The sequence below is a fragment of the Oncorhynchus nerka genome, linkage group LG3 (assembly GCF_034236695.1).
Source record: "Oncorhynchus nerka isolate Pitt River linkage group LG3, Oner_Uvic_2.0, whole genome shotgun sequence".
NCBI classification, from domain to species: Eukaryota; Metazoa; Chordata; class Actinopteri; order Salmoniformes; family Salmonidae; genus Oncorhynchus; species Oncorhynchus nerka.
Window position 1 is genome coordinate 72,942,518 of NC_088398.1, and position 12,988 is coordinate 72,955,505.

A 12,988-nucleotide genomic window follows, 5' to 3' on the forward strand; every position below is an offset into this window, starting at 1 on the left:
GTCAAACACTTTCTGTGGCACACATCAGAGTTAAATTCTACCTATAGAACAAACTTAATGTCAGGATAGGCAACCGAAATGAATAATTAATGTATGTGTGTTGTATTAAATATAGAGGGAGGTAAATGTAGGCAAGCAATAAACATTTCAGAACAACTACTAGTCGAATAAGACATGGGAGAGATTACGAATGTTGGCAAATAGTTTTATTTATAGACTAATACACTTGAAACAAATAGCCAAACCGAAAACTGCAGACATTACTAGTGCCTACCCTGTGATCAAACGGCCATAAAAAAAAAATGAAACGCAGCCTAACGTGATCATTGACAGCTGCCTTGAAGGACACAAATAAAAATTGCTTTCTGCTTCTAAGATCAGTGGCTAAACTGACAACGGAGTGAAGAGCAGAAATCTCAACTAGCAAGTCACAGCAATTAAGAATGTAGTGTGTGCGCGTTCAAGCGAAGGGGGGGGGGGGATTCTGGCAGGGGGGAGATTTTAGGCAAGACACCGGTCTCTCAGGCAGCCTCACGGTCTGATGAGGGTGGGAGATCCGAGGATCTGAACCCGAGGTAGATGCCACCGGAGAGGGAGAACCGAGCACAAAGACGCAGGTACCTCCGGATCCGATCTTGAATGTGAAGCCCCCAAGGAAGAAGGCGCCGGAACGGCAAAGCTGTTTCTGGTCTTTGTCAGATCCGGGTTCAACATCTCCATGGAGACCTCGGTTGGCAGAGGACGCTTTCTTCGACTTCCACGGCGAGTGACGTACATCCATGGCTGGTTGGTTGGGTCGAGAACATCTCCGTTCTCCAGGGAAGGGGGAGACCCCTTCGGGGATGGAACCCTGCCGAGCACCGGCCAGTCGGCTGTATAGAGCCGACACCGCGGCGAAACTTCCACCAGACCAGTGCCGCGTTCGGCAACTGGGTTGGAAGAAAGATAAAAACTAGGCTTGGCGTGTGTTCCCCAGTAGCTTGTGTATGTTTGCTACTTGCTTGTTACGAGTAGCCACTTCGCTCCTGTAGTCCTCCACAAGCAAGCAGTTGCTACATTGAAAGTCAGTGCGGTCCACATTGACCCGGAACAAAGCAAAGTAAACACGGTTCCCGCAGCGCTATAAACGTTCAATAGTGGCCTGCATTTGATACCTCCGAGCCAGCTACTGCAATGTCTCTCCCCCTATGCGGTCTGGCAGTTACATTGATTTCTAATGTAACTGCGCGCTAATGAAGTTGGTGGATCAGACCATCTACTAATGGGGTGCGTTTTCACATGTTACGGTCAATTCGGAGGAGTTCACGCTATGGAGAGTGAAACGAACGGAAACATCTCTTCCCAGCTTCACCTGAACAACCGCATTAACGCGAATGACAGGTAAACGCGTATATTTCCATGTGTCTTGTAAATAATGTTTTAATAACAGCCGACATATGTATGATGACCACCTAAATATAGACAATATACCACGGGTGTGACGCAAAAATACTTGTTTTACTGTTCTAATTATGTTGGTAACAAGTTTATAACGCCTACAAGGCACCTCTGGGTAATGATCAAAACAAATTACATATTTATCTTTTAGGGATGTTTGACCTCTCTCTCTGGATCTTTCCTCGTTTGGCTTGGTTTTTGCTCCAATCAGCTTGTCTCGGGTTGTAATTTCACACGGGTTGATTCAACAGCATATTTTCTGATCCTATAGCTAGCTACCTGTCACATAAATCCTTACCAACCACCTCGTCTGGGTTATTGTAGCTAAGGCTTGGCCAATGTCAGGTCATCTGACTATCACTGTGCTATTACAGGCTGTGATCAATACAGTCTGCTGGGTCTGAAATGTGGGTCATATAGATCTGAGTGATCCATAGTTATTTAAGTGTGTGTGTCTCTTCCCGGACTGACCCTGTCTCTATAGGGTTGACACCTATGGGTTTGAGAAGCCTGAGGGTTATGAATCCTATGAGGAGATGATGGCTCAATATGTAGCCGTTCTCACCAGGCAGTCTGTCAAGTGGTCCAAACTCCTGCAGGGGAAAGCCCATGTGGAAAATAACCTGAAGGGTGAGACACACACACACAGAGCGAGAGGGAGAAACACACGTTTACATTTGAGTTAGCAGACACTCTTATCCAGCGCAACTTACAGTAGTGAGTGCGTACATTTAAAAAAAATACAAACATTTTTGGCCTTTAGTCTAAGGTTTCGGTTCCCTTAGTGAAGCGGTATGTGCGTAAGGGTGTGCCCAACGAGTACCGAGCCCAGATCTGGATGGCAGCCAGCGGGGCCCAGGAACACCTGGAGAAGAACCCGGGGTACTACCACTCTCTGCTGGGCACCGAGCAGCAGCACGACGCCAAGCTGGAGGAGACCGTCCGCATAGGTAGTGTAACTATATTCACACCTCTACTTAATTCAGCTCACCTGCCGTGGATGCATCTGGAACATGTTCATTAGGGCACGAAATATAAAATGTTTTATCGTGTTTTGCAACAGAAAACAGAAATGAGTGCTTTTGAGGTCCCTGTTACTGTCAATTTTCTTCAGTTTTGTTCCCTGATGATCAAGACACTGATGATTCCTTTATGATTGGTTGATGGTTGAGTGTCCTGTCTTGGTAGACATGCACAGGACATTCCCCGAAAACGTGCAGTTCCGGAAGAGCTCTGAGCCCTGTCTGCAGAAGGCTCTGTACAATGTGCTGCTGGCATACGGACACCACAACCAGGTTGTGGGATACTGCCAGGTACTGGGCCTTATATCAAATCAAATTTTATTCCTCAAATGCACGTGTTTAGCAGATGTTATTGCGGGTGTAGTGAAATGCATGTGTTTCTAGCTCCGACAGTGCAGCAATATCTAACAAGTAATATCTAACAATTACACAACTTACACCCAATACACACAAATCTAGTAAAGGACTGGAATTAAGAATATTTAAATATTTGGATGAGCGATGTCAGAGCGGCATAGACTAAGATACAGTATATGAGATGAGTAATGCAAAATATGTAGACATGATTAAAGTGACTAGTGTTCTGTTTATTAAAGTGGCCAGTGATTTCAAGTCTATGTATATAGGCAGCAGACTCTATGTGCTAGTGATGGCAACACTGTACTATAAACCAGGGTTCTAACACCCTGTTCCTGGAGAGCTAACCTCCTGTAGGTTCTAACACCCTGTTCCTGGAGAGCTAACCTCCTGTAGGTTTTAACACCAACCGTCTTCCTAGAGAGCTACCATCCTGTAGGTTTTCACTCCAACCCCAGTTGTAACTAACCTAGTTTGGCTTATCAACCAGCTACTTATTAGAATCAGGTGCACTCGATTAGGGTTGGAGTGAAAACCTACAGGACGGTAACTTTCCAGTAACATGGTTGGAGAGCCGCTCCTGGTATAAATAATCTGTTAACTGAGTGGATTTCACTTGTCTCCTGTGTCTGACTAACCTTGTGTGTATTGTACGTCTACTGTCGCCTCTTCTGTTTGTGCCTGTTCTGTCCCCAGCCATAACTGCTTATACCTCACCTGTTCTCTATAGTGTGTGTGTGTTGTGTGCATACCATGTGTGCACAGGTGTGTGTGTGTGAAGGGAGTTATAGTTTCTCTCTCTATTCTAGGGTATGAATTTCATTGCAGGCTACCTCATCATCATCACTAAGGATGAAGAGAAGTCCTTCTGGCTGATGGATGCTTTATTGGGAAGAATACTCCCCGGTTAGTACCACACACTCCTGTGGTGTCTGTCTGCTTGTCTGCTCATCTGTGTTTGTATGCCTGTGTGCATAAGTGGTTGTGTGAAGAGGATGTGTGTGGTGAGGTGTTATTAGTTTTAAATATTGTGTGTAACAGAGATAACACCAAGTAAAACTGAGATCATAACTTAAAACAAAAATATTCATTAACAAACTTCTTATAGCTTATCAGACACATTTCCACTTCCTGAACACATACAGTCCCTTCAGAAAGTATTCATACCCCTTGACTTATTCCACATTTTGTTGTTACAGCCTGAATTCAAAATGGATTAAATATAATTATTTATTCTCATCCATCTACACACAATACCCTATAATGACAAAGTAAAAACATGTATTTAGACATTTTTGCTAATTTATTCACAATAAAATACAGAAATATCAAATGTACATCAGTATTCACACCCCTGTGTCAATACTTTGTAGAAGCACCTTTGGTGACAATTACAGCTTTGAGTCATCTTGGGTATGTCTGTGTCAGCTTTGAGTCATCTTGGGTGTGTCTGTGTCAGCTTTGAGTCATCTTGGGTATGTCTGTGTCAGCTTTGAGTCATCTTGGGTATGTCTGTGTCAGCTTTGAGTCATCTTGGGTATGTCTGTGTCAGCTTTGAGTCATCTTGGGTATGTCTGTGTCAGCTTTGAGTCATATTGGGTATGTCTATCAGCTTTGAGTCATCTTGGGTATGTCTGTATCTCCCAGTCCCTGTCGCTGAAAAGCATCCCTATATCATGATGCTGCCACCACCATGCTTCATGGTAGGGATGGTGTTAGATGGGTGATGAGCTGTGCATGGTTTTCTCCAGACATAGCACTTTGCATTCAGGCCAAAGAGTTACATTTTTATCTCAGACCACAGAATCTTGTGCCTTATGATCTCAGTCTTTCACGTGCCTTTTTACAAACTCCAGACGTGCTGTCATGTGCCTTGTTCTCAGGAGTGGCTTCCGTCTGGTCACTCTCCCATAAAGCCTAGATTGGTGAAGTACTGTAGAGACAGTTGTCCTTCTGGCAGGTTCTCCCAGTACCCATCTACCAATAGGGCCCCTTCTTTGCAAGCCATTGGAAAACCTCCCTGCTCTTTGTGGTTAAATCTGGGTTTGAAATTCACTGCTCGACTGGGACCTTACAGATAATTGTATGTGTGGGGTACAGAAATGAGATATTGTAGTCATTCAAAAATCTGGTTAAACACTATTATTGCACACTGAGTGAGTCCATGCAACTTGCGACTTCTTAAGCAAATTTTTACTCCTGAACTTATTTAGGCTTGCCATAACAAAGGAGTTTTGAATACTTATTGACTTACGCTTTTATTTTTATTTTTTATTAATTTGTAAACATTTCAAAATTCATAATTCTACTTTGACATTATGGGGGTATTGTGTGTAGGCCAGTGACACAAAATTCACAATAAAATGTTACATTCGGCCTGTAACACAACAGAATGTGGACCAAGTCAAAAGGTGTAACTACTTCCTGAAGTCACTGTACATACAGTAGTTGTAGACCTATTTGTTTGTGGAAGGCTCTATTGCTGTGTGCTTCTGTGCAAAAGCACCATGATCACGTGGCTTGTGGTAAGACCCTGTTTGTTGTTGGTTTGTCAGGCTCACATTACAAGATTAATAACCACAGGATGTTTCTCAGGATATACAGTGGAGCAAAAAGGTATTTAGTCAGCCACCAATTGTGCAAGTTCAAACAGGTGTCATTAATACAGGTAACGAGTGGAGGACAGAGGAGCCTCTTAAAGAAGAAGTTACAGGTCTGTGAGAGCCAGAAATCTTGCTTGTTTGTAGGTGACCAAATACTTATTTTCCACCATAATTTGCTAATAAATTCATTAAAAATCCTACAATGTGATTTTCTGGATTTTTTTTTCTCATTTTGTCTGTCATAGTTGAAGTGTACCTACAGGCCTCTCTCATCTTTTTAAGTGGGAGAACTTGCACAATTGGTGGCTGACTAAATACTTTTTTGCCCTACTGTATACCATTTATGTACCACACACACACACCTTTACGCTCATCATATGCTGCTTCTACAGTTTTTATTTTTTTTACGCTTATTATTATCTATCCTGATGCCTAGTCACTTTACCCTGTCTTCATGTACATATCTACCTCAAATACCTTATTATTATCTATCCTGATGCCTAGTCACTTTACCCTGCCTTCATGTACATATCTACCTCAAATACCTTATTATTATCTATCCTGATGCCTAGTCACTTTACCCTGCCTTCATGTACATATCTACCTCAAATAGCTTATTATTATCTATCCTGATGTCTAGTCACTTTACCCTGCCTTCATGTACATATCTACCTCAAATACCTTATTATTATCTATCCTGATGCCTAGTCACTTTACCCTGCCTTCATGTACATATCTACCTCAAATACCTTATTATTATCTATCCTGATGTCTAGTCACTTTACCCTGCCTTCATGTACATATCTACCTCAAATACCTTATTATTATCTATCCTGATGCCTAGTCACTTTACCCTGCTTTCATGTACACATCTACCTCAAATACCTTATTATCTATCCTGATGCCTAGTCATTTTACCCTGCCTTCATGTACATGTCTACCTCAAATACCTTATTATTATCTATCCTGATGCCTAGTCACTTTACCCTGCCTTCGTGTACATATCTACCTCAAATACCTTATTATTATCTATCCTGATCCCTAGTCACTTTACCCTGCCTTCATGTACACAATCAAACCTCAAATACCTTATTATTATCTATCCTGATGTCTAGTCACTTTACCCTGCCTTCATGTACATATCTACCTCAAATACCTTATTATCTATCCTGATGCCTAGTCACTTTACCCTGCCTTCATGTACATATCTACCTCAAATACCTTATTATTATCTATCCTGATGTCTAGTCATTTTACCCTGCCTTCATGTACATGTCTACCTCAAATACCTCATACCCCTGCACATTGATCTGGTACTTCCTGTATACAGCTCCATTGTGTATTTTATTCCTCGTGTTAATATATTTATTTTTATTATATTGTTTTAACTCTGCATCATTGGGAAGGGCTATAGAGTGTACACCCATTGTATTCAGCGCATGTGACAAATAAAATGAGATCTTACACACACACACACAACCTCATCTCACACAAACAGAACTGAATTAACCTGAGCTGTCCATGTTGTTGTAGACTACTACAGCCCAGCCATGCTGGGGTTGAAGACGGACCAGGAGGTGTTGGGGGAGCTGGTAAGGGTCAAAGCCCCAGCCGTGTGGCAGACCATGGTCCAACACAACGTCATGTGGTCCTTGGTGGTCTCCCAATGGTTCATCTGCCTCTACATCGACGTTCTGCCTGTAGAGGTGAGGGGGTGGGGGTGTTTCTGTGTGCTTGTTGACACAGGATCCAGACTGAAATACTGTCATCACCACCCTCTGTAAGATAACGATTATCTTTGTCTTTCTCACATCTCTCGTTTTCCCTAGACAGTTCTGCGGATCTGGGATTGCCTGTTTTACGAGGGTTCTAAGATCCTGTTCCGCGTGGCCTTGACTCTGATTCGCCACCACCAGGCTGAGATCCTGCAGGCCCGCTCCATGGTCGAGGTGTGTGAGCGCTTCAAACTGATCACCCAGGGAGCCTTTACATACGACTGCCGCACCTTCATGCAGGTAAGGTTCTCCAAAAGAGAAAAGTAACCTTAGGCACAGATCTAGGGTCTGTGATTAGTGTATATTGGTAACTTAATCTGTTCCACAAACAGTTTACTAACTCCTTTCTCTTCTTCCTGATATTGAAAGGAAATACTCCTTTCTCTTCTTCCTGATTGACAGGAAATCCTCCTTTCTCTTCTTCCTGATATTGACAGGAAATCCTCCTTTCTCTTCTTCCTGATATTGACAGGAAATCTTCAGGGAACCAGGAAGTCTCTCCATGGCAACCATCACTAAGCTGCGGGAGACGTACAGAGAGCGTATCGTGGCGGAGGAGACCAGACTCTGCCCCTGACCACCACTAATAACCTCCCTAAAGCAATCGCCTTGCGGTTCGCCTGGCCGTGTTCCAGGTCATTTTTGTTGCCCTGACGCTAACAAGATTGTTGGATCTCACAATCCCTGGGGAAATGTGTAATATCTCAGGAACCATATGATGACATCTGAGGTGCTAAAATGGTCTGAGCGATTGTAGTACCCCATCTAACTGAATATTATTTATTTGTTCTCAGGTAGCAATTCTTTGCATTGTAAAAAGCTAACTGTAATTTCCCTGTGGTAGGATCTTGGGAACAATAGGTTGGGGTTTGTTAGAGTGGAGTTTCTTTTTAAATATTTTTTTAACCTTTATTTAGTCCAGTTAAGAACAAATTCTTATTTTACAATGACAGCCTACTGGGGAACAGTGGGTTAACTGCCTTGTTCAGGGGCAGAATGACTCAGCTCAGGGATTCGATCCCGCAACCTTTTGGTTACTGTCCCAATGCTCAGACTACTAGGCTACCTGCCGCCCCAATATGTAAGCATAGGCTTGTTGGGTTGAAGATAATGAGGTGTCACCTCTGAAATGAAGTCACGGGCTGTAGTCCACTCCTCCGCGAAGTGTACACTCCCACCCAGGAATCGTCTGGGAAAATAAATTCCAGCCTATACTTACACCATCCAAATGCTTTAAATCCATGAACAAGTGCATACTTAGGCCCGAATCCTAACTTGATCTGTGCATGTATGTTTCTGCGCTAATCTTCCATTGAATGCATGAATTATGCTTGTGCAATCATACCTCTATAGATTTTGACTTTAGGGTAAAAGGTTTTGGAATTGGACCTTTTTACTGTTTTGCCACAATAAAGGACTGCTCTCCGACAATTACCTTTGTAGATTAAGTTAGTTACTGTCGGTTTAAAATGTGAAATATTTAAACAATGTATTGCTTTGTTCCAAAGCCGTAGCCATGGAGTCAACATTGGGGGGGGGACCAAATCAGCTGCCCCCCCCAGAAAAAAATCTAAATTTGAAAACAAATTTCCTGACATTCTAAAATATATTTTTAACAATTCACTTACACATGGGATTAACTTTTTATATATTTTTTTATAAAAAGGTTGAATAGTGTATTGTATTACATCGCTCTGTTATTCTTTACCAAATGTTATTTTATTTTATTTCACCTTTATTTAACAAGGTAAGTTAGTTGTGAACAAGTTCTCATTTACAACTGTGACCTGGCCAACATAAAGCAAAGCAGTGCGACACAAACAACACAGTTACACATAAACAAATGTACAGTCAATAACACAGTATGTGCAAATGGCATAAGGAGGTAAGGCAATAAATAGGCCATAGTAGCAAGTAATTAAAATTGAGCAAATTAACACTGAAGTGATAGACATGCAGATGATGATGTGCAAGTAGAAATACTGGTGTGCAAAAGAGCAGAGAAGTAAAAAAATTAAAAATGGGGTTGAGGTAGGTAGATTGGATGGGCTGTGTACAGCTGCAGCAATCGGTTAGCTGCTCAGATAGCTGATGTTTAAAGTTGGTGAGGGAAATGTAAGTCTCCAGCTTTTGTGAGTTTTGCAATTCGTTCCAGTCATTGGCAGCAGAGAACTGGAAGGAAAGGTGGCCAAATTAGGTGTTGGCTTTGGGGATGACCCGTGAGATATACCTGCTGGAGCGCGTGCTACGTGTGGGTGTTGTTATCGTGACCAGTGAGCTGAGATAAGGCGAAGCTTTACCTAGCAAAGATTTCTAGATGACCTGGAGCCAGTGGGTCTGGCGACGAATATGTAGCGAGGGCTGCCGACTAGAGCATACAGGTCACAGTGGTGGGTGGTATATGGGGCTTTGGTGACAAAACAGATGGCACTGTGATAGACTGCATCCAGCTTGCTGATTAGATTGTTGGAGGCTATTTTGTAAATGACATAGCCGAAGTCGAGGATCGGTAGGATAGTCAGTTTTACGAGGGCATGTTTGGCGGCGAGTGAAGGAGGGTTTGTTGAGGAATAGAAAGCCGATTCTAGATTTAATTTTGGATTGGAGATGTTTAATATGAGTCTGGAAGGAGAGTTTACAGTCTAACCAGACACCTAGGTATTTATAGTTGTCCACATATTCTAAGTCAGAACCATCCAGAGTAGTGATGCTAGTCGGGCGGGCGGGTGCGGGCAGCAAACGGTTGAAGAGCATGCATTTGGTTTTACTAGCATTTAAGAGCAGTTGGAGGCCACGGAAGGAGTGTTGTATGGCATTGAAGCTCATTTGGAGATTTGTTAACACAGTGTCCAAAGAAGGGCCAGATGTATACAGAATGGTGTCGTCTGCGTAGAGGTGGATCAGGGAATCACCAGCAGAAAGAGCGACATCGTTGATATATACAGAGAAAAGAGTCGACCCAAGAATTGAACCCTGTGGCACCCCCATAGAGACTGCCAGAGGTCCGGACAACAGGCCCTCAGATTTTACACACTGAACTATATCAGAGAAGTAGTTGGTGAACCAGGCGAGGCAGTCATTTGAGAAACCAAGGCTGTTGAGTCTACCGATAAGAATGTGGTGATTGACAGAGTCGAAAGCCTTGGCCAGGTCGATGAAGACGGCAACACAGTACAATCTTTTATCGATGGCGGTTATGATATCGTTTAGTACCTTGAGCGTGGCTGAGGTGCACCCGTGACCAGCTCGGAAACCGGATTACATAGCGGAGAAGGTACGGTGGGATTCGAAATGGTCAGTGATCTGTTTATTAACTTGGCTTTCGAAGACTTTAGAAAGGCAGGGTAGGATGGATAATAAGTCTATAACAGTTTGGGTCTAGTGTGCCACCCCCTTGGAAGAGGGGGATGACCGCGGCAGCTTTTCCCATCTTTAGGGATCTCGGATGATACGAAAGAGTTTGAACAGGTTGGTAATAGGGATTGCAACAATGGCAGAGGATAATTTTAGAAAGAGAGGGTCCAGATTGTCTAGCCCAGCTGATTTGTACAGGTCCAGATTTTGCAGCTCTTTCAGAAAATCTGGATTTGGGTGAAGGAGAAGCTGGGGAAGCTTGGGCAAGTAGCTGCGGGGGGCGGAGCTGTTGGCCGGGGTTGGGATAGCCAGCAGGAAAGCATGGCCAGCCGTAGAGAAATGCTTTTTGAAATTCTGTGGTGACAGTGTTACCCTGCCTCAGTGCAGTGGGCAGCTGGGAGGAGGTGCTCTTGTTCTCCATGGACTTTACAGTGTCCCAAAAGTTTTTGGCGTTAGAGCTACAGGATGCACATTTCTGTTTGAAAAAGCTAGCCTTTGCTTTCCCGACTGACTGTGAGTATTGGTTCCTGACTTCCCTGAACAGTTGCATATCGCGGGGACTATTCGATGCTATTGCAGTCCGCCACAGGATGTTTTTGTGCTGGACGAGGGTAGTCAGGTCTGGAGTGAACCAAGGGCTATATCTGTTCTACATTTTTTGAGATGGTGAGGAAATTACTTTTAAAGAAAAACCAGGTATCCTTGACTGACGGGATGAGGTCCATATCCTTACAGGATACCCGGGCCAGGTTGATTAGAAAGGCCTGCTCGCAGAAGTGTTTAAGGGAGCATTTGACAGTGATGAGGGGTGGTCGTTTGACCGCGGACCCATAGCGGATGCAGGCAATGAGACAGTGATCGCTGAGATCCTGATTGAAAACCACAGAGGTGTATTTGGAGGGCAAGTTGGTCAGGATAATATATGTGAGGGTGCCCATGGTTACAGATTTTGGGTTGTACCTGGTGGGTTCCTTGATAATTTGTTTGAGATTGAGGGAATCTAGTTTAGATTGTAGGACTGCCGGGGTGTTAAGCATATCCCAAACCTAACAGAACGAACTCTGAAGATAGATGAGGGGCAATCAATTCACATATGGTGTCCAGGGCACAGCTGGGAGCTGAGGGGAGGTCTATAACAGGCGGCAACAGTGAGAGACTTATTTCTGGAGAGATTAATTTTTTTAATTAGAAGCTCAAACTGTTTGGGCATAGACCTGGAAAGAATGACATTACTTTGCAAGCTATCTCTGCAGTAGATTGCAACTGCTCCCCCTTTGACAGTTCTATCTTGATGGAAAATGTTGTCGTTAGGAATGGAAATCTTTTTTGGTGTTCTTCCTATGCCAGGATTCAGATACGGCAAGGACATCAGGGTTGGCGGAGTGTGCTAAAGCAGTGAGTAAAACAAACTTAGGGAGGAGGCTTCTGAAGTTAACATGCATGAAACCAAGGCTTTTTCGGTTACAGAAGTCAACAAATGAGAGTGCCTGGGGACATGCAGGACCTAGGTTAACCTCCACAGCACCTGAGGAACAGAGGAGGAGTAGGATGAGGGTACGGCTAAAGGCTATCAAAACTGGTCGTCTAGTGAGTTGAGGACAGAGAATGAAAGGAGCAGATTTCTGGGTGTGGTAGAATAGATTCAGGGCATAATGTACAGATGGGTATGGTGGGGTACGGGTAATGTGGAGGTAAACCCAGGCATTTTGTGATGATAAGAGAGATTGCATCACTGGACGTACTAGTTATGCTACTAATTAGTACTACGTACGTGTGGGAGGTGGGACAAAGGAGGTATCTGAGGCATGATGAGTGGGACTAGGGGCTTCGCAGAAAACTAAAACAATGATAACTATCCTAAACAACAATATTCAAGGCATATTGACATTTGAGAGAGACAAAGTGAGGCATAAAGCAATCACAGGTGTTGATTGGGAGAGCTAGCTAAGACAACAACGGGTAAGACAAACAACAGTTAATCAGCTTAGACAACAACATGTAAAATGGTGATGAATGGGCAGAGAGGGTCAGTTAACTATACCAGGGCCTGAGTTCGAGGCTGGGGCCGACAGACAAACAAAAAAATGGAGTACCGTGATTAATGAACAGTCCAGCAGGCATCAGCTATGTAGCCAAGTGATCATCTTGTTTCATTGTATGTAATGGCAGAGATTAGGGATGAATAAAGTATAACCATAATCATATAAACAGAACTCTATGCATTGTTATATGAATACAAGTCCAGATATTGTGGCCAAGGATTAGCAAATTGTTGTTTTTATTTACAAGTAAACTTGGGTGGGCAGCAGGGGTGTTTGCTCTGCTCTCCTCTCATCCTATCTTCTCCTCTCCAGCCCTCTTTCCTCCTCTCCAGTAATTTCTTCTTCTCTCCTCTCTCCAGTCATCTCTTCTCCTTTCCTCTGCTCTCCTATCCTCTCCA

The 12,988-nt window shown here is 43.4% G+C and overlaps 1 protein-coding gene across 1 annotated transcript; it reads left to right on the forward strand.

Moving 5' to 3' along the window:
- The first annotated feature begins 519 nt into the window (after positions 1–519).
- On the forward strand, positions 520–8,615 carry LOC115116065 (growth hormone-regulated TBC protein 1-A-like). The gene is made up of 8 exons (XM_065015483.1): positions 520–1,380; positions 1,922–2,067; positions 2,223–2,387; positions 2,626–2,750; positions 3,626–3,722; positions 6,953–7,125; positions 7,249–7,434; positions 7,667–8,615. The coding sequence occupies exons 1-8, from the start codon at positions 1,262–1,264 to the stop codon at positions 7,769–7,771; spliced, it is 1,116 nt and encodes a 371-aa protein (XP_064871555.1). The 5' UTR covers positions 520–1,261; the 3' UTR covers positions 7,772–8,615.
- Positions 8,616–12,988: the final 4,373 nt, after the last annotated feature.

What these genes read in the sequence shown, in the direction of transcription:
- LOC115116065 (XM_065015483.1), top strand. Translation starts at nt 1,262, where the DNA reads ATGGGGTGCGTTTTCACATGTTACGGTCAATTCGGAGGAGTTCACGCT. An exon ending in ATTGGGAAGAATACTCCCCG is followed by an intron (nt 3,723 to 6,952) that starts GTTAGTACCACA and finishes ATGTTGTTGTAG; the next exon opens with ACTACTACAGCCCAGCCATG. An exon ending in ACTGCCGCACCTTCATGCAG is followed by an intron (nt 7,435 to 7,666) that starts GTAAGGTTCTCC and finishes TGATATTGACAG; the next exon opens with GAAATCTTCAGGGAACCAGG.